The sequence below is a fragment of the Strongylocentrotus purpuratus genome, unplaced genomic scaffold, assembly GCF_000002235.5.
Source record: "Strongylocentrotus purpuratus isolate Spur 01 unplaced genomic scaffold, Spur_5.0 spur5_scaffold_9, whole genome shotgun sequence".
Lineage (NCBI taxonomy): Eukaryota > Metazoa > Echinodermata > Echinoidea > Camarodonta > Strongylocentrotidae > Strongylocentrotus > Strongylocentrotus purpuratus.
This window is the reverse complement of record NW_022145615.1, coordinates 14,075,998-14,098,110: the sequence shown is the minus strand read 5'-3', so window position 1 is coordinate 14,098,110 and position 22,113 is coordinate 14,075,998. Positions and strand designations below refer to the sequence as shown.

At 35.1% G+C, this 22,113-nt stretch overlaps 1 protein-coding gene across 4 annotated transcripts; it reads right to left on the bottom strand.

The window, feature by feature from the left end:
* Positions 1-2,191: 2,191 nt before the first annotated feature.
* On the bottom strand, positions 2,192-20,773 carry LOC100891160 (serine incorporator 5). Of its 4 annotated transcripts, none has more exons than XM_011678895.2 (13): positions 20,688-20,773; positions 19,868-20,026; positions 17,753-17,931; positions 16,120-16,296; positions 14,756-14,796; positions 14,024-14,200; positions 11,925-12,020; positions 11,071-11,245; positions 8,499-8,538; positions 6,048-6,111; positions 4,651-4,777; positions 3,592-3,744; positions 2,192-2,493 (listed from the first exon to the last, which is right to left on the bottom strand). In XM_011678895.2, the coding sequence occupies exons 1-13, from the start codon at positions 20,724-20,726 to the stop codon at positions 2,448-2,450; spliced, it is 1,473 nt and encodes a 490-aa protein (XP_011677197.2). In that variant the 5' UTR covers positions 20,727-20,773; the 3' UTR covers positions 2,192-2,447. The 4 variants fall into 4 exon arrangements, with proteins under 4 accessions (XP_011677197.2, XP_011677198.2, XP_011677195.2 ...); XM_011678896.2 differs by lacking the exon at positions 8,499-8,538 and adding an exon at positions 7,766-7,805 and having other exon boundaries at positions 3,545-3,744; XM_011678893.2 differs by lacking the exon at positions 8,499-8,538 and adding an exon at positions 7,766-7,805.
* Positions 20,774-22,113: the final 1,340 nt, after the last annotated feature.

The following is a 22,113-nucleotide window of genomic DNA, read 5'->3' as shown; positions in this document are numbered from 1 at the left end:
AATATATCATTACTACAAAACTTATGATCCTTAGTGCAACCAATCACTAGAGGTGTTATGCTAGTAGTACTTTGTTTAGCATAACAGCTCACAAAACATTACACAAATTATACATTTCATATATCACATAAGTACCACAACAATAGAGTACATCTACATTTACATATATTTCTCAATGCATGTACTGTTTTCACACAAATAAGTATACACCTTTAGCGATAAATAGGAATACAATAGCTCTATGATGCATTAAACATATTTCTAATTGGTATAATTATGACAATGATGTACCATCTACTTTACACAGGTTCCATTATATGTGAATACAAGGTTAATATTAAAGTTGCCATAACAAGTTATATCCAAAACAAACAAGATATAGATCAAGAAGCCAAGGCAGAGTAACAGTAAGGATAAAAAAGAAAGAAAAAAGGAGATGAAGTACATATATGTTTCTATATCAAGGGGCAGTCTACAATAAACATAAACTGGTACTCATGTTTTTAATACCTTAACCAGTTTTAAGTATTTTCAATACTGTTGGTTTCTTTGTGTGTCTTTATAAATGTTGCACTTTGGATATAACCCATACGCTAATATAATTTGATATCAACATGTGCAAATTTCACATCATTTATATTTCATCTTATGATCCATCATAATTTATATTGATAATAAGTGATGTTTAATTTGAAATGAAAAGGATCATTAAAAAATGAAATACAAAACAAAAAAACATTGCCTCGATATCAAGCTACATCCGTTCATTTTCTCTTATCACATCACATCAAATAGTTGTTGGTTTTGATATCAACCCACTGCACAGCATAAAAAAGCAAATATATCATTCAGCCAAGCATTTTCCCCATTTCACTTTGTGCATAAAAAATAATTTTTAAACCATAAAAGCCTACAACATTTACCTTGAGAATGAGTGGAAAAGTATTTATACCAAGCAAGTATTCAGAGCAAACAATTTCAGTACTCTCTGTAAGCGTATCTATACTTTGTCATATCATATCATTTAAGTCTATTGAGACACTGATTAGAATGAAAGACTGTTGATTTATCAGAGGTATGATTCAATCCTTGAGAGACAATGATTCCAAAAATAGAAGACAATATAAAAATATACCAGAGAATCAAAGGAGTTATTTATCATAACTGAGTTCTGTACTACATGTACATACAAAATAGTGAAATAAAAAAAAGTATCAAAATATATGTGGACCATGAAATTTGGTCTGAGGCAATTCACCATCAACAAAGTGATTGACAAAAAAAGTAATAGATCAACAAATGTCTGATTACTTCTATTTTTCACAATTGTGTTGAATAAGTTCAATCGTTGATCCTTATTTCTGTATAATCAGAATTATCCTGAACTAAATTGAGAATAGTGCTATGTACATAGAATTGTTTGATATAATTCACACACATTTGTTCATTCAAGTTCAAAATTTTGCTTCAAAATATTCTTTGATCAATCAACAGCATAATTTAATACAATATGACAAATTTTTACTTTCTTCAATAAAAAAGATCATATACCTTAGCTTTCATTGACAAAAATGAGAAATCAACTTCACTTCAATAAAAAATATAAAAAACAAGTAAGTACCTTCAATTCAATTTAAAAAATGTCAGAAAAGTCAAATTAGGGCAGCATTTGTTCACAAATGTAAGACTTAAATACAGAAATATATGATAAGATAACAGTACTCATCAATATATCAATATCGATGTACATGTAGTTAAATATTTCAATTAGCACCCACACAATCGAAAGGACTGATCGTTGATAAGATAAATATAGTTCTATCCTCAAACTACATCTAGGCTTTCCTTATTTCCTTCATTTTGCTGTTCACTCATGGGTGAAACACCCAAATTGAATTAAATATATTCTAGATGTCCCCATTTTCATTCTCTTTTTTCTCTCCCATCTGTTATAGTCTGTCCCCCTCCTCTCTCTCTCTCTCTCTCTCTCTCTCCCCCCTCCCCATGACTCCCCCTCTCTTTCTATTTCTGTTTCCAGCACTACATGCTTTTTCTCTCATTGCGTCTGTCTGACTCCCCCTCTCTTTCTCACTTTCTCTCTCTATTTCTACTTTTCTCACTACATGATTTTCTCTCACTTTATCTGTCTGTTTCCCCTCCCCTCCACCATCTCCCCCCCTCTCTCCCCCCCCCTCCTCTCTCTCTCTCTCTCTCTCTCTCTCTCTCTCTCCTCACTTGATATATTCTATGTATTCTATATATTTTTGCACTCTTACAATCTCCAATCCAACTTTGTGCATACATGTACATTCGTTTGCAATATATTTTTAAGTACTAACAAGTTTCTTTATAATAAAAACATTTCCTGAAAATGATGGGGCGCTTCTCTATTAGTGTTCTGGCATGCTAAGAAATTGACCAAGTACCAGGATATGAAGGAATGGCAATCACAAAGGTGTACTCCTGTGACGGGCTCTTCTTCTTCTTGATCTCCTGAAAGAAGATTTAAAAAACAAACAAACAAGATAATAAGTATATGACAAATTTGTTACAGTCCTCATACATGGTTGAATTGTACATACATTTAGTTTACATCATTGAAATATATATAGACATATACAGTCAAACCTGCTTTAGTGACCACCTGTCTACAATGACCACCTGAGAGGCATACTTTTTTGTTATGAGAAAATATTTAGCGACGACTCAGCCGGCCGGCTGAAAAGGCGGGGGGCGAAGGGGTAGTGAGCACTAATTTTTTTGTTTTTGTTTGGCCCAACTGGGGGGGGGGGGGAGGGGAAGGGGAAAGGGGGGGGGGTGGGAGGGGGAGGTCTCATGCTGTATAATACTTTCCAATAAAATCATAACCTTCAAAATGTTTTTCTTCATTGTCTTAATTTTCTTTCCTTAATGTTCTATCTTTACAATGTCATGACATGAGCATTTATCCTGCATCTCTCTCTCTCTCTTTCTATCTCTCTGGATATCAAAAAACAAATGCATGTTCTTTGCACAATATATAGTGAAATGCCAGGACATTAAACAATTACCATTAGTCCCCCCCCCCTCCTCCTCCCCCCCCCCCCCCCTTGAAGATATTCTGATGAGCCTTACCAACCTATCTGAATACCCAGGAATTTTAACAATGAAAGTTCTCCCTTTTACTTCTAGGCTCCATCTTATAGAAAGGCTGTACTGATCTAAATAACTGCCTCTTGAAAGGAGACGCACAATCAATTTAGATCATAAAATGGTGTTACTGGGTGGCAAGACATATATCATGATAATATAGTTGGTTATCTTGGTGATTTGAATAAATAAATAATGAACATGAGATGTGAATTTTGAGGAGATAAGCAAGCAAGAACAGAGATTGATGGTGATATATCTAGTTGCTGTAGTAATAAATGTTAAGACATTATGTATAAAAAGCATATGGTTTGTCTACATTTTACAGCATACAAAGACTAAAGAACAAGATTATAAGCTGAGCTACATTACAAGAGCGCATGAGAGTGAATGTGTTAATAATGTATTTACTCACTGTGGGTGAACTACATGTAGAGCATGCATTATAACATGTCTAACTACCTATTAGGCTCTTCATCAGGATCAGGATCACTGCGACACATGATGACAATGACCTTGAGAGCGTAGAGAAGGGCACACACCCAGGCAGAGACAAGACGTACCCAGAAAGGGGGCCACGTTCGGTGAAGGTTCTCTAAAGTGGCATTCTCAGGGCTGGTGGGGTGGAAATATATACCAAGAAAGAGAAGCAAATAATATTGAATAGATAAAGTATTTATGTTATCAAACATAGGAAAAAACTATATTATAAAATATAATTTTTGTTTTATGTAATTCTACAAAAAGAACACAAATCCATAAATTATAATAGTATGCCTATTAAACAGTCTACACAGTTAATAAATCATGCATGACAGGCTCCAGACAGTTTGAAGTGTAAGAAACCCAATTGTCCAAAGTATGTGGATGGCTGATATGTTTGGTTAAGTATGGTTTTCAAAGGAATGAAATCATTTGGGATTACTAATTAATTGTTGATTATCACATTATCTAAAATTGTGTACTCTCATCTTTTGATTGATGCCACAAATATGATGGGAGAATCATGCATGGCACAACTTGTAAGACACATAGACAATGTTCAGCTGCATACTTTTATTTGCTCAAACAAAATGACATTGTGCCTTTCTAATTGCAATGTGATGCCTGGTCAGTCATGCGTATCCTTCAATCATGATTAAGATCTTGCTTGAGAGAAGAAAATAATATGAGCTTTAAAAGGATGTGTATTTTCAATAATGAAAAACACAACAAAAAAAAAATCAAAGTTTTCTGAACCATAATAAACCAAACGTTTCAGCCATCCTCTAATATTTTGGACAACTGGGTTTCTGACATTGCCACTTCAGACTGCCTGTAATCAGTCATGTGGGATTTTTTGAAGTTTTTTGTGTCACATGAAAGAAGAGAAAATGAGTTTTCCAATGATGTGTACATTAACCAAAAAGAAATTGAGATTATCGCATAGTTTCCTTTTTGGGAGATGCCCTGTATATTACATCAATGTCTCTCTTTCTTTCAATAATATTCTTCTTTCTTCAAACGAGTAACTCAACTCACCTGTACCAGTTGGTGAAGGTCATCATGGTATAAAGTGATGCAAGGAGGAATGTAAAATGAAAGAATGAATAGCTGTATACAGTTCCCTCAGCTTCATTTTCAATGGCTCCCCAACTACGATGTGGTCCTGAAAGAAAGAAAGAAGTATAAATGTACTCTTTACATACAGTACACGCCAAAAATCTCTGCAACACGATAACACAATATATTTTTTTGAAAACACATTCTACACGATTCACCTTAATTATGTAACCATGTAATCGTGTAGACGATTGAAGACTGTCGCTCCGAATCGTGTAAATAGTTAAGTGCAATGGTGGGATGATTCGACAAGCTGCAACAAATGCGTAACCATGTAATCATGTAGATTTACAGGATTGAAGACTGGAGGACCATATCAATTGACCGACAGACAGTGATTCAATCTTTTGTGTTCTTAGATTCTCTTTGGAGCAGGGGAGTTAAGAACAATGACAACCTATTATTAAAACTTTAATCAAAACATTTAAATTCCGACAGGATATTGTTTCTTGCACATTTCATTAAGGGCTGCGCCTATTAAAAACATAACATACATGTACAGTGTCATTGTCATGAACTTTGCGATCGATGTCTCGCTTGTTCGCACACAGCCCGATTAAACGATTCAATATCCGTCAACCTGAATTGAGAAATTGTTTAATTTTACACGATACGCGATTCAAATTTCGCTTAATTGGCAAATGACGAATCATGTTTTAAAAAAATGACACAATTCCATCGAGCAATCAAATCGTGTAATCGTGTTGCGGAGACTTTCGGCGTTGATGTGTTTCTAAACTGACACCCTTTGTGGAAGATGGTTTATTTATACCAAGCTTACATTCAATCTTCTTTACAAACAAGCTACTCATGATAGAATTGTCAACATCCCTCTAAATAGAAATGTTAATAGTAACATTAAACTACTGGTATGAAGAAAAGCAAGCACAAGGTTTAGATAATTTACACTAAGAGAAGATGTGAACAACATGTCTGTATCACTTGCTAAGATGCTCCAACATACCTATACACGTAGGTTTGTGACTGCCTTACATGTGCAGGCAAGTCAATTCAAAAGTCATTTCACGGAAAACAATTTTTACAGAAATCATTGCTTGCAAATTAGAATATTCAATTTAGATATCAACTAAAGTACACACAAAGTATGTTGAATAAATCAGCAAAGATGACAACTGATATTGCAAGTAGATAACCAGAGTAAATTACAAGGAAGAGAAGCCTTTTCTGCTGGTAATACAGTGCTTTGGTAACTGCCCATGCATACCTAGCCAATCAGAAAGTGAGTTCATTCCACACTGTTTTAGTCACTTAGCCAATCAGAACGGCATTTACTGTACATCATACTTGATACATACCGTCAACTTCATCCCCATTAGTATCTTTATGGCAGCAGCACCAAAAGTTCTTGTTGGCAGTGCCCTTAAAATACAACAGGATAAAGAAGAATGAAATACATTTGAAGTACCAGTAATACATGTACATGTTTACTACAAATGTACACCTTACATCTTTTTAAAATTCCTGTCTTGTCTATGATATTTGACGATAATGACTTTATGACTTTAAATGTAATCAAAGCCTTGAATTTTCATAACATGCTTTCATAATTAAGTCTTACAATTTACTTTGATGAGATCATTCAAGAAGACTTTTGAGTTCAAAACCTGCTTATACCAATTATCTCCATTTGACAATCTCGGTCACTATTATGGTCCCCCCCCCCCCAAAAAAAAAGAAGAGAGATAAAGATGAAACAAAGAAAAGGAAGGGAGAAATAAAATGTTAAAATACCAAGTGGTCTGTTTAATGAAACTGCAAGACTACTATTTAGTCGATGGGAAGGCTACAAAGAAATTCAACTCTCAATGCTTTATTACATAAACATATAAAACTTGAAATGTTTTTGTTTCATAATGACCATACTGTGACCCCTTAAAAACCACAAATGACATTCCAGACAATTGTGAACTACTGATCATCTAAACAAATATAGACAAACACAAAGCCACATCAACTGAAATGCAACCAAGCATAAACATACATGTAACTACAGGTACATTTAGCATCAAGTATATTGTATAGTATATTCTTTGTACAGGCACTGAAATACATTTAGGTCATGCATTATAGTGTGAGAATGATCAGGGTAGAATACTTGAGATAGGTTCCTTATAAGTTCTTCCTTTAAAAATTATCAAAATAAATAGAAAAGAAAAGAAAAACACCATTCACCATCATATCTGAATTTGACCACAATTTACTAGCCTCTGATATAAGTGCATCTTTTACCTGAAACTGTAGAAAGTAGAATTGTAGGTACCCTAGTGGTATTTTAAATCAAGTATTGGATTTTTTTCTCATTGTTTTTTAGGTCCATGTCCATGTGAATACAACCCCCAGATTTATCTATATCAGTTCCACAAAAGGTCCTTTGCTTTAAACTGTCAAAGAATGTCTATGTGATACAACTACCATTCAGTGCATAAATCATTTCTGATTTTAAAAAAAGAAAAAGAATATGAATGAACTGTTGAATTTGATTGAAAGTGATACATGTATGATTTTCATCCACACAAAATATCTTCTGAGGGATCAAAAAATATAAATCTTTTTCCATATCATGGAAAGTTTTTCTCAGGCAGCTTAGCGAAATGAGTGGACCGAGAAGATGCGTCCGGAACGCAATACAAACGCACAATTGTTGAAAATTACTATTTTCTCGCACACAGGTAGACTTACATCAATTGGTAAATACATGTTCTATCTCGATGAGGCTTCATATTACCTAAACTTACATTCAGATATGTTAAAAAGAACTTCTAATGAGCAAATATCACAAACTATTATGACTCTTGTTCGTTCCTGACATGTCATGTTCTTGCCTTCATCATAACAGTGTATCTATACAAGCACATGTGGTTAGGGAGGCTTTAAATATTTGGTCCATACATCTATATCTAAAAAAGATTCTACAACTTTACCACACATCATACTATGTGCTCAAAATGCTCAGATTGCAAAGCCTCTTTAATAAAGGCCGATATAAAATCACAAGCTACAAGAAACCACTCACTTCTTCATCAGGAACAAATGTAGTGGTTGTAGAGCGTATGCTGCAAATAGTAATGATGATCGTGGCATGCACATGTATAAGCAAGTAAAGAATAAGGAAAACGTGCATAAGATAGAGCAAATAATAGTAAATAATAATCAAAATAAACCAAACAAAATTGCATGTTGCATACAAAACCAAATATTCACAATATACATGTACATTGAGTCTTCCACAAAATAAAATTATAATGATCACACAAACAGATTTGTGTGAAATATGACTGTCTCATATATATTTCTATGGTGACTATTTTACATAACCTACATTTAGCACAAGTATTTCATATCAAAGAGTAGTATTTTATCAAAAGCTAATCTGCCTTTGTCAAGAATCAGTCGGAAATTTATGTTTTACTGTATCTTTGAACTAAAAATGAAGTTCAATAGATAAGAAATTCCTGCTCCCATTCATATTTCAACTAATGAGCAGCAAATGATACAAGTGTACAACCCATTAAGGAGATCAATAATCTATGGCTCCAAGACTAGCTACCATATTCTACCAATTCCTGGCACATCTAGGAAATAAACAACTTTCTATGATATGTAATATAGAGTGTTTCCTTGTCATGCATGAACCATAGTGCTGAATGAGAGGAAATGAAATAAACATCAATGGAATAAACATCAGTGAAATAAACATCAGTGGAAGTGTTGATTAAAGGAACACATGGAGTAGACCACATGTTTACCTGTATCTGTAGAGGTCTAGGCGTATCAGTCATCCTATAGCTGTAAGAACATTCAATCCAACTCATATCATTACTTATCTCTATTAACTGTTTCAAAATAAGTTTTTATAGGTCTATTTTAATAATTCATGTTTATTAATAATTAAGTTAAAATATTAGCAAAACGAAGGGGATGTTGAGATATCAGTCTAAACATTGAAAAATGTTGTACTGTGGTTCATTTTCGGGGCACATTACCTTGGTTTAATTTGCTCATCCCCTTTTCATTTCTCCTGACTATGAACCAGCTAACATTGCTAGTGAAATGACATATATATGTCAGTAAGTGATATCGCTGTTCAAACTTATTAATGCGTGGAAACATCTAGGTACAAACTTCAGATGCAACAACTTTCTAAAAGAGTCGATCATGGAAAATAAAAGATACATGTATGACGTCTCCTCCTACACCTCTCTCTTGTATAAACTAAACCGGATCTATGGAAGCTCTGTATATTTTAAGCATGTACTTATTCACACTCTTTGACTTCCAATCAGAAAAAATTGAGGTTCAACTTTTAAAGCCTGGCTTAGTGCCTGTGCCCTTACACAAGGTAATGTGTCTTCATGTATCTCTCAAGACATTTGGATGGTTCCAGTGATTACATGGCAGCATAAAAGGAAGCACTAGTAAATTTTCAGGATGTTAGTGAAAACTGCTACACATGAAAGAAAGAGAAAAGTTTCTTCAAAAGATGTTTAAAAATCTTCCAGAGGGCTGTCAGAGAACTGGTATTTTAATTTCAACTTTAAAAAAATCTATACAAAAATCAAAGAAAATCGGTCTTCTAAAATACATCAACAATTATTTTTCATTCCATAGCTTGACCATACCCTTTAAAAATAATGGTCAAGGCAGCAGGATGTTATTCTATTTGAATGAAACTAATTTATAGTGAGCTATACACCACATGACTTTCATACTTAAAACCTCTTGAGTTTAAGAATTAGCTTGGTATCAATTGTATGATCTTTTTTCCCAGGGTAGCACGTAATCACTCTGAGATCTCACTAAACAAAACCTGATTAGAAAATGACAAGTACTTCCTGCTAACAAACCACTGAAACTTAAGGTGTTCACAGGAGAACATTGTTGTGAATCATACAAGTATACATGTACAAATTTTATGTTCGTGTTCATGTACTTGAAAACCAATCCAGATCCAACTTTAAAATCCCTAACCAAAATTGAAATGCACGCCACTGTCTCCATATTAAAAATTGGCACTTACAAAAAATTCAGCAATTTACATGTAGGTGTCGACAAAAATTCATCAATATTTATCAATAAGCACAAATTTTCCCAATTGTGAGAGATCATACAAAGCATAGCTGTTTATACTACAGTAAATAGAACACATGTGTGCAATGAAGGGGGGGGGGGTGTGGCAAGACAACTGAGATTTTGGTACACATAACTAAAGGTACTTAAGCAGATGGAGTGAACAAAATCAGAGAGGCAGCTCATTTGAAGTGGGTAATCTAAGGTTCAAGATGAAATACTAGTAGCATTGCATAAGGCATTATTTTATGCATCCTCTTTTCAACAGTGATCTGGTCTGGTGATATTTTACTCCATGCTTTATAAGAATGGTTTATTATTATTTCATCAAAGAGAGGAGGATAGGGCCAGGGTTGCTAGATGTTCTAGGTAAAATCTCTGCGTATGGTTGGGTTAGGGTTAGGTAGGGTTAGGTAGAGCATGTACAACTTCTAAAGAGTACTGTTACTTAACACTACTCTGCGTGATCCCCTAAATGCAACTAACAGGTACAAGCTGTACCGGTACTCCATTTCTTATCACTCAAGTAAAATAGAACTATATTTTTTTTTTAAATAATAAGTATCTTCAGTCATTTTACACCATCTTTAAACATTTGTTTGTTGTTTCTGCAAGCCTCAAAGGTCATTACAAGTTCATAGATACTCAATTTTAATTCACTGTGGTTTCAGTAGCACATTAGTATCTACCGCATCAGTCAAGGTGATAAAAGCTCCATACAGATATTAGAAGGTCTATTAAGTGGTTTTAAGTAGACCCAAAGGCTTATAAATCATTAATTATTGTCACCATCACTGAATAGAAACACAGCTTAACTTGTTTTGATACAGGATGGAGATTTTAACATTGCCATTTCCCAGTACATTTGTCTCACTCAGATAAAAAAAAAATGCTGTTTTATATGTTGTATCCGAATGATATTATGTTATATTATTGTCATTATCATCCTCTTTATTACCGTGATCATCGTCATAATACTACTACTACTAAACATAAATACAGTCATAAATTATAATTTTAATTATCATTCTTCTTAAAATATCATCATCATTATTATTATCATCATTATTACTTTATTTTTATCACTACTATTGTTACTATCAATTTTGTTATTATTATGATCTCCATCATCATAACCATCATCATCATCATCACCGTTATCATCAATTTATCATTATATCTTGTTATCATAGAACTTCATAGCATGTAATTAATCCATAAGATTGATAAAAAGGATTCTTTTCTGCTTACCATGCGTATAGGACCATGCCAAGGAGTAGAATGGTGGCCACTGCAGCACTAAGCAGCTCGCCGTAGGAACTATCTACCAAGATGGCTGATGTTATACTAGTTGGGGCACACAATACCAACGTTGTGTTATAGATTCTTGTTTTCGTTGTCTCATTGTAGCCAACTTCAGTTAAGGCTAGGGAAAATAATATTATGAAGGTGATTATTCAAATGAGAAGCTTTAACCCCTTCCTGTACCATGGTCAGTGAATCTTGCCCATGAACGCGAGTGTTAAGCAATATGTTTGGACTACACTGGGGGGTGTTTCACAATGATCCTAAGCTGAACTTATCTTTAAGTTGGAGTTAACAATTCTGGAAAGCTGTAAGTATCTTTGAAACTATTTTGTAAAAGTTATTTTTTAAGACGTAAAAGTGATTTTATAAGGCATACAATGTTGATTTAAATCCTTCATATTTTCTATTATAAAGGAGATTTCATGTTCTTGATGTGGAATTTATGAAGTCTAAAATACTTGAATTTTTGCTTTGAATATAATTAATTTGAAGGCTACAAATGGTTCTCCATAATGTTTAATTCCAACTTAGAGTTAAGTTTTACTTAGGTTCTTTGTGAAACAACCCCCCCCCCCCAGGTCTGACCCCAAAAAGAGTTTTTTTAAAGGCCATAGAACAACATCAAAGACATATAAAGGTCTACATTAGTATTATAGAAGCTGATTGAAATTGATCTCTTCTCAGACCTAGCAAATTTGTATAACACTTTGGTGGTTCTTTCATACATAGATGTACCTCACTATACAAAACAGTATATGCTAGAATAATTCAAATATACATGTATATAAAGAACTTACTTTCCATTGGTGGTTCGATGACAATTGCTGAGAATGTTAGGTACATGACGTATGCCGAGACGATGGACGCTTGGAGTAAGCTGGCTCTTGGATGATCTGAACATATCAGGAATAATATAGTGAGATTTAAAAAAAAAAGTTTTATTGAAAGTAAAAAAAAAGAAAGGTTTTAGAAATCCGAGGGAAGCAAGGTGCAGAGCACTTGCGCGAGGAGTTTCAGCAAGTTGTGAAATTTTAAACTGGATTTATACATTGATCTCAGGGACTATCTATTTTTGGAGAAAAAATAATCTGAAATAATCTGGAAAACATAATAAAATCGGGAAACAGATTTGAATTGGGAATTTATCAGGCCTAACATTTACACATAAATATGGCTATGACTGGATTCAAAAAGGCAAAGAATCACTGTTGAATGAATGCTATGCATGAGTTAACTTGGGCTGGAGTATATAGGAAATACATATAAATAATGAAGTCGTATCCCACTGGTTATTAACCTCATGCGGGATGCTTTAACTCTTTATGACAGGAAATCCTTTCTCATCCACTGCAGCTTATGTAGTGTTCATTTAATACATGACAAATGAAGTTCAATAAACTTTGGAAGGCTAGATGCCAGTCATATGCTGGTCAGAAAGCCAAATAATTTTACGATTTATACCATATTCAAAGTAATTGCTTCTTGGACAAGTGTTCCTGTGATCAAATCATGAACCGGGGACAATTACATTTTATTCCAGAAGACTCACCAACCAATCTCCCTGACAATCATGTACATGTAGATAGGGCAATTACCCCTGAAATATTATTCACTTTGGGCAAGTTTTCCCAGATGATCTTTAACATATCTAGGATAGTTAGCACTTCATAATCATACTATGACAACTATCAACGGATCAATCAGACATCTAGGACTATGAACTACTGGACAATAATCCACTGTGGACAACTTTCCCAGGACAAACATTCACTTGGGATAATTATCCATATTCCAATGGAGAACAGGTGCTCCTAGATACCCTCCTCCCCCCAACCCCGACCCCCACCCTTGGACACTACCACTGGACAGTAACTAGCTTGGATTATCACCCACCTACATGTACATGAAATAATGAACATTACTATTCATACTAGTGCTGTAACATCACGGATATCTCCAATTCCGTTTAACCGCCTGTCAAAACCGGACGGTTTCGGTTAAACGATTTATTTAAAAAAATAAAATAAAAAAAAAAATTATTATTTTTTTTTTTTTTTTTTTGGCCGTGTGAAAAAGCAGGAAGGTGATTTAACTGAAGGCGCCGATTTGTGCTTGTGAACTAGTCACAAATAATAGTAACAATGTCGTTTTAGAATAATGTGTAAGGTCATTAAAGTAAATTAAAAACAGTAGAGGACCTAGGATAGAACCTTGTGGTACACCATGTGTTACACTTGGATGAATATATATTCAAACCAAGATGACAGACAAATTGGAGTGTTGTTCTAGTTTCCAAGTGGTAAGTCATCACACCGATTACTGAGCTGGGAGATATTGCCAGGCATAGTGCCAGGTGGAGAGGCATAAATCGAAACTTTCAAAAAAAAAAAAAAAAAAAAAAAAAAAAAAACGGGAAAACAAAACCGTCCAATTGAAAACGGAATCCGCCATGGGCGGTCGGATACAGGACGGTTAAACGTTTGACTACAGCACTAATTCATACGTACGCTACAAACACATCACTCAATATGGAAGAGTGTATTATGGTGGTATTGGTCTACAGGTGTATGTTAAAGAACCATTCTGGCTTGGAATCTACTCCCCCCCCCCCCCCCCCCCCCCCCAATATTGTTATATGCAATTGAGTAGAAACCTTCAAAACCAGACTCTGGGATGCAATCCAAAGGGGGAATATAAACACGGTCCCTCTCTGCAATTGCAAAGTGATAGCACTCAACTCCAAAGTGTACTAAACACACTCTATCTATCTCTAACGCTAATGTTCTCATTGATCAACAATATCCCACTGCGAAGATCAGGACCAGAACAGATTCATATAAATTTCCTGAGTATGTAATCGTCATTGGGAAGCACGAAATTCTAAGATTATACTTACTTCTTGATATACATGGCAGGATGGTAAGAACGGAAAGAATGGCGCAGGCTGTGGCACTAAAACAGACATAGAGTGTGTTCCTGAGACATGCAAAGAATGGCTTGCCGTACAACTCAATAGTAAACACTGTGATGAGGATGGATATTGCGTAGAAGATCAGGATGAAAAATATAAGGCCTGAAGAAAGAAAGAAATGTTTGGAAAACAGGACCATAATGTGGTCATATTGAATTTGTATTTGATGTATTCATATCAAATAACAAGATGATATATAACATGTTTGCTACGTCCAGTGTAGGTTTGGTGCACAATGATAATCAAATGACCAAAGTTACCCCTTTACATAAGACTGAATAAATAAACTAATAAATAAAGATCCCTGCTAAATAGAATAATTAACATGTATGTAGTCTTAGAAATAATCATCAACTTCTATGAAATCTGTTCTTGTTGATATATTTTATGAACCCTACATTTGATAAAATCCCATTTGCATCACAGTATGCAGGCAAGTTTGAACATACACATGTATTCAGGCCTGCAGCTCTCAAAATATTAAAATAGATCTAAAAAAACACAATTACTTTCTATTTCAACCGAGAGCTTCATTTGACCGAATAACTCGAAAATACACTCAAAACTTGCTCAAATACAACATTAAAGAAGAAAGGAGCTACCTTTTATAACAGTTCAGCACAGGATAGTTTTGAAAGTTTGTAAACAATGGCTTACCAATATACCAACACTTAGAGCCTCCGTCATACTTCCTTGACCTGCAAGACAAACAATATAAGATATCAAGAATCATAGGAAGTAATACTTCCCACAGAGTCCTGATATGAAACACATCCACTCTAAAGCCTCATTCATCCAAGTGCAACAGATCACAGAGTATGCAAAGAGGCCTTTGTTGAGCACACCATTTCTACTCTCACTTGCCATTCATTTGTATGTAAAGTTGTTCTTTAATTTTTGCCATGGAAGATTTTTGATGAGGTTTAACCCGTACGTGTAAATAAGGCTTAATCCTACACATCTTGATTGTCAACCTAAAAGACATCTTTCCTGAAGCCTGTTCACACACATTAGTCTTGTTTACCCTATACCGTACTACGTATTTACTGAAATTTTACAACCCAGTCTCCAACAAAAAATTGCCCCATTGTCAATTTCCTACACTTCCCAAATTACCTAAATTCTTCTCTGGACCCCCAAAACAAACCTATAAATATGTGTACCTTGAGCATTGCACTAGGATCTCTCAGTTGAAATCAATTTTGTAATCAACTTTTTACATTTAACAAGACAAGATTGCCTGTTTGTATATGTAGCTAATAAGGACAAAAAATATCAGGATAAGAAAATATATAGACAAAGAAAGATAATATAAACAATAGTCTTGATTAGTTCAAGTTACAATGATTACAACATCAATGTCATTAGCAATTATAGGGGCACTGATTTTCCGTTTCCGTTTGCCATAGACTTTGTACACATGAAAAAACTAAAATTCCGTTTACATTAAAGATTTTCATTAAAACATGAACTTGTAGGGTACAAATGTTCTATTAAAGCCGCCACCTTTGACAAGCCACTGATAACCACTCAAAAACATACGGACAGGACTGGATAAACTTGATGCAAAATACTAGTGAAAATATAGACCCCTATGGTCTAGGCCAGACCTACAAAAAATAAAAAATAAAAAATTTGGTACTTCAAATTCGAACTTAGACAAGCAGACTAAAGTCAGCGGAATGTGTCAGAACACGACATATTCCTGACGGAACTATACAGTAGTACCGATGTCGACGAAAACATTTCAGTCTTGGCTGTCATGTCAGCGATCCAATCGATCAATTTTAGGCGCACATGCCAGCCCCTTTTTCAAACTGTACAACAGCGTGTACAATATCGCCGCACTTAGCGCCCATTGCTGGCGTGTGTGTGCCTAGTATTACGTCTACGTAATACGCGAAAAATCAGTGTCCCTACAATTATGTTTAATACAATGGAGCATGGTAATCATCACTCAATCAATCTAGAATAAACCTCTCTAAACCAGTATAAGCCACTCTAAACCATTATAAGCTCACCAACTGTGGTTCCAGGATGATGCAAAGTCAATGAGAAGCCATAGCTGCATGAGAATGAAGAGACACGCCCCCGTGAAGCCCACCACCAATCCTGCTGTTACAGCTTGACTAGGGGTAGGTATGAAGAATGCACCTACCCATAGCAAAATCAAGAAGAGTAACTTGAAGAACCAGAACCTGGACAATGCATGAGATTCAAATGAAACATATGAAAATGAATTTTAAAAAATGCCTTTGGTGATTTGTAGAGTTTACATGCAATATTTTATAAATCTTATGCTAGGCAATATCATAAAAAAGACAAATATTTATGATGGTAAGTGCTAACTGATGCATACTTTTCTATAAATACGGCTTTACTTTTATTAAGCATCTGGACACCCCCCCCCCCATATCATACATGTAAGCACCCCTGCATTTTGTATAAAGACAATAATACCTTTTTTGTGTAGCTCATATCACATAATGATCTGAAAATATTCAGATGAATGTAGAATTATTAAGAGGTGTCAAAGTCGATTGGTTTAATCACTTGACTAGAAATTCAAAGGGCATGGTATTTATGTTCTATTAAAAGGTGGCAAGCTGGAATGGTCCCCCGAGAGTGGGAAATGTGCACTGTAATAAACAGAATAGTAATTAAATTCTGGGAAGTAATAATACTGTAAGCCTTTTGGTCAGTTAATGGTAAAGTGCTATATAAGAAACCAGTATTACTATTATCATTGTGTTCCTGGAAAATTGTCTTGGCTAAAGTATCTATACTAGGAACCTTTAATTTTGTCTATACCTGGATTATTTAAGAGAGATAACTGGTAATAAAATGCCTTCTCTAACAGATAATACATGTATGTACCAAAAAAGTATTTGAACTCCGAACCTCACTCCTAACAGTCATGTGGATAATCCATTATACTGGTACCAGGTGTTTTATACCATAAGAAAAAAAAAAAAAAGCATCCTGTAGGACTGAATGTACGCTAACTTTTCTGGAATTTCCAGGGATTGAAAGCATTTTTGTGAATTGGAAATTAAAATTAAATCCATCTGTCAATATATAACATACACCTCATCATGTGTTTGGCTCATATGTTTGGAAACTTGTGTAATATCGTACAAGAACTTACTACCTATATATTGGAAAAATAGGGTATTCATTTTATTCCCTATACTCTGGTTAATTCACATTACTACATGTACAGTACATGTACATTAGGGGGTGGTTACTCAAAAGTAACTTCTTGGAAATCCCATGGAAAGGTGTGTTATAGAATTAACATGAATTTTCATGACCGGACATGGTGGCTCAATGGTTAGAGCGTCCGCCTCATGAACGGGAGGTCGTGGGTTCGATCCCCGGCCGAGTCATACCAAAGACTTATTAACAATGGAACCTTCTGCCTTCTAGCTAGGCGCTCAGCATATTAGATTGGAGAAGGGTAATAGTAACATGTTATGTTATGCAGGGCCCGCTGGGAGAGCAGTTTTAGGGTAAATAAAACATTATTATTATTATTATTATTATTATTAACACAAGTTTCTATGGGATGTCCACGAACTTAGAAATTATGACGGTTTTGAGTAACTGTCCCCAGGTAGCATTCAATCTGTTTTATTCCATGCTGTTCTTTACCCATTGTGTATTTGTCCTCGGATGGAGTTACTACTGCCTACACAGATAGTCAAAACAGCCATGACTAGAAAGAACGCAGCCAGGGCATAGTTGATGCGATACACTGCTACATATCCCATCAGGCTACTGCAGTTTGTCCCGGCACCGACATTCTCACAGAAATCTACCAGCCATGGAGCCTAGGTGAAAGGATATGATTGGTGATCAACATTGCATGAATGATTAAAATCACATGCTCAAGTGGGTGAATTGTGCGCAATAATAACTCTTGCACATGAACTATTAACCCCATGAAGTCTCTGCTAAAGAAAATGTGGCTTAAAAACCCATAGAGAAACAATATATGAAATCATTTTAAACCAAAAATTCAGCAATTTGGGGGTCCAGAATTAGAATTTGGGGGCCCATGGGTCCCGGGTGCCTGTTAGTTTTGAGCCTGGTTATGGGGATAAAAGAAAGAAATGTTTCAGACACCTACATTATGCACATACATTTATATCAAGGTAAAAATAATCTCTTTGGAAATGCCTGCATCTTCCAGAAATCTATTCTATACAGCAAAGCCTATCAAATTCTGAACTATTTGGTCTGAAAAAGAGGAAGAACTTTTAAAGGTAATGCAAATATTTGGTAATACTTCAACAGGCTTGGATTATGAAATTTAAAATTTCCATTTCCATTGTGAAACCTAGAGTTATGATAAACAACTTTGACACAATTGGGCTCTAAAAAAGATTTCAAGAAATTAAAATTGATCGGTGAACCAAATAAATTTCAAATAGTGCCTACGGCCATAAAATGTTAGCTGTGACTATGAAAATCTTGGAATTTGCAGTTCTGATATATAATTTTCAATCGGGAAAAGAAAATCAGTCTATTTTAGTCGAAAAAACATTGTTTTGAAGCCAAAGTAGTATCAATCTTGAGAGGAAGCTATACAACATAGAAAGTTTATTATTCAAAATTTCATCACTTTAGACTCTATTTCAATCGGGACAACGATCATTGAATATTCTAGTATCGTATATATTTCCAATATGTTCATTTGAACCAAATTCATGACCTCACACCAAAACTTTGTATTACCTGTAAGAATCAATGTGGACTATGGAGCTGATCTATTGGCTCAATTATATGCCACCATGAAATAGCAAGAGACACAGTGACTGAGATTAAGACATGTACGTGCATTGTAGGCTACAACAGCAAGTATTAGTCACTTGTACAGGTACATGTACTTTGTACATGTACATGTACACACTCCCACTTCTTCTTGTTTTTTCTATATTCAACTTTTTTTTCTAAACAACATTTCACAGTGAATATAGACAACATTCCCTTTTTTGGGTGTGTGCATGTATTTCACTATGAATTCACAGTCACTGTACACTCTGACACCCACATTTCTATTTCAGCTAAATCATTGCCCTGTGAATAATAGGCTAAGATCTAAAGTACACTGTACAGGTTCATGACTTATTTTGGTTGAGGTGCACATTTCCTGGTTCATCGACAGCAACTTGTTTATCCAAAGAACAATAGAAAGGCAAAAATCCCTCATATACAGGTGTACGCCGATTGCTAGAAAATCTGAAGTTAATTAACACAAACATTCTCATTACATGTGGCAATATAAATTTAAAAACACTTTCTGATTTTGTAAACCATTGGAATATTAGGGCCCCCCCCCCTCCCCCATCCGTCCACACATGCACACTAACTTTTTTCTGGCAGAGGGTTTGAAATTAAGATTTTAGAATCTGAATGCACAAGCCCCACATAAAAAAACGAAATTGTGGATTGAGTGTTGGCTCAGTCACTAGAGCGTCCGCCTCACAACCGGGAGGTCGTGGGTTCGAACCCCGGCCGCGTCATACAAAAGACGTTAAAAGATGGGAGTTGTTGCTACCTTGTTTGGCGTTCAACAATAAAGGATAGAGCAACGTCGATCTGGCGCTGTTCAGTGGCTGCCGGGCTTACGATCAATTGGGCAAAAAGAATTTCCGTTTCGATTTAATAAAATTTGGAGTGGACTATTAGGCTATTATTATTATTATTATTATTATTATCTGTATGTTGAGGTTAATTGAGCCCTCTTGAAGTGTATTTTCTTACCCGATGCAATGATTCTCGTATGGTTTCTGTGACCATGACAGCTGAGAGAATAGCTCCAAGAAGGTAATATAGAATATACATCAGCCTTGTACTGGTAGATTCTTTGATAGGCGGTAAACATGGTGAAGAACAGGATGCATTCCCACAGCAACATGCTACCTGCAAAAAAAAAAACATTTATTTAAAATCAGGGTCTTCTTATACAAATTTTGATTTGCTCATGATTGCAAAAGCAGCCTTGAGTAGACTCTATATGATTAAATCTTAGATGTCAATAATAACAAACGTTTTTCACGAAACTGGGATATTTGTATCATCCCTCTTCAAGTTTTACATTTTCAAACAGTTTGAATGAAATTGACCCTTGAAATCTCTGGGTAATTCAGGATAAATCAATAGATCATGATCACAAATGCATTTTAGGTTTTGTTATATCTCCCTCTTCATGCAGGCGTATGGGTGCCAAGCTTAGGCTATAGCGCTATGTGTTATCAATATCAATAGCAAGGGCAACTGTCTGTCTGTGTGTGTGTGGGGGGGGGGGGGGGGGGGGTGCTGGGAATTAATGTTGACAATTGTCAAGTTTTTATTTCAAAATTCCTAATACCAGACGTTTATTTCTGTCTAACCGATGACATGACTCAAGTACTTGAAGTACACCTACAGTACCTATGCAAATGTTGATGACCAACCTCACCAGTGAAAGTTACCAATCAATAACACCACACACTCACACTGACACACACAAAAGATGAATGTCACTTGTCATTGACCCCTCATTGACCCATTGTCAGAGTAGTCAGACTAGACCAAATCTTACCTGGCTAGTGCAACAATTTCGCTGGTTATTTCTGCCCATTTTTGTTCACATGTTTCACTACTTAGCTGCTACAGAGACCCAATGTCAGAATCGTCGGCGATTCTATTCTAGTACTCCGGTCCAGTGTTGATGGACCATTCAGGTGCTTATGCCATGGGTTAGTAATCCTCGAGCTCTTCTTAGATTTGTCATATGGCTACACCCTTTGTGTCATAGGTTTGTGTAGATATATACGCGCGTGTACGTACGTCGTGTCGTACAGACTCTGCACATATCAGCTGTTCGAGGATCGAAAATATAAACAAAGCGAAACACGATGGATAGTCTGTAAAGAACAGACTCTATCCACGATAGACGGCGAAAGTCATTTTCCGCTTATATAGGCCTATATAAATATAATATAAGAATGACTGCATGACTTGTGTTCTCTACGACATATTTTTCCTCATATGCACCTCCAACGCTTTTAAAATCTATTTGATTCATCTAGATTCAACAAATTATGATTAAAAAGAAGAGGAGGAAGAATAATGATAAAAAAGAACAAGGAAGAAAAAAAGGAAAAAAAGAAGATAAGATCTCTATTGTGTGGGGGAGTGGGGGTGGGGGGGGGGGCATGTCCAACCGTACCCAGGGGGTGCTGACTACTGAGTGAGCACATTACCCGGGGGAGGGGGTCACTGTCATACACAAGTGTTTTAATGAGAAAATACAAAGTGTTCTTGAAATACTGGAAAGTGAGAAGAAATATATTTTAGGGGCTTGATTATGGAATCCATAATAAAACAAATTACCTTTTAGATTTGATCTTTTCTTTTAATTTACATCCCTTAATAACAAAGCCAACTCGCATTACTGAAAATAAAGCATCCTAATTGATAGATAACATTTTAAAAATACCATACAGGAAGAAAAATACAGAGGACTCATTTATAGTGATCTATCTGATCATTTCCCAGTATTTTCAATTGCAAGTGAAAAAATTGTAAAGAATGGATTGGTAACAAATACATAAAAAGACGTATAATCTATGATTCAACAATGTCAATGTTTAAAGAGAGTTTATCATCCTTTGTTGGTCAGAAGTCTATAATTAAGAAAGCTCAAATGATTCTTGGGATATTTTCTTTACAAAAGTCTATTCCAATTATAATACCTATTTTCCAATTCAATTGGTCAAACAAATCAATGGTAATTTACGGAAACCTTGGATTACGCAAGTAATATTGAATTCAGTGAAACGTAAACATAGATTACATGAAAATAGCTTAAAAAGACCTAGTGTAAAACTGTCAATCATACAAGAAAATATTTAGATTTTAAAAATAAATTTAAAAATATCATAAGAGCATCAAAGAGGAAATATTACGAGTCTTTGTTCTATAGCTTAAAGAATGATACAAAAAACATGGTCGCAGATCAATTT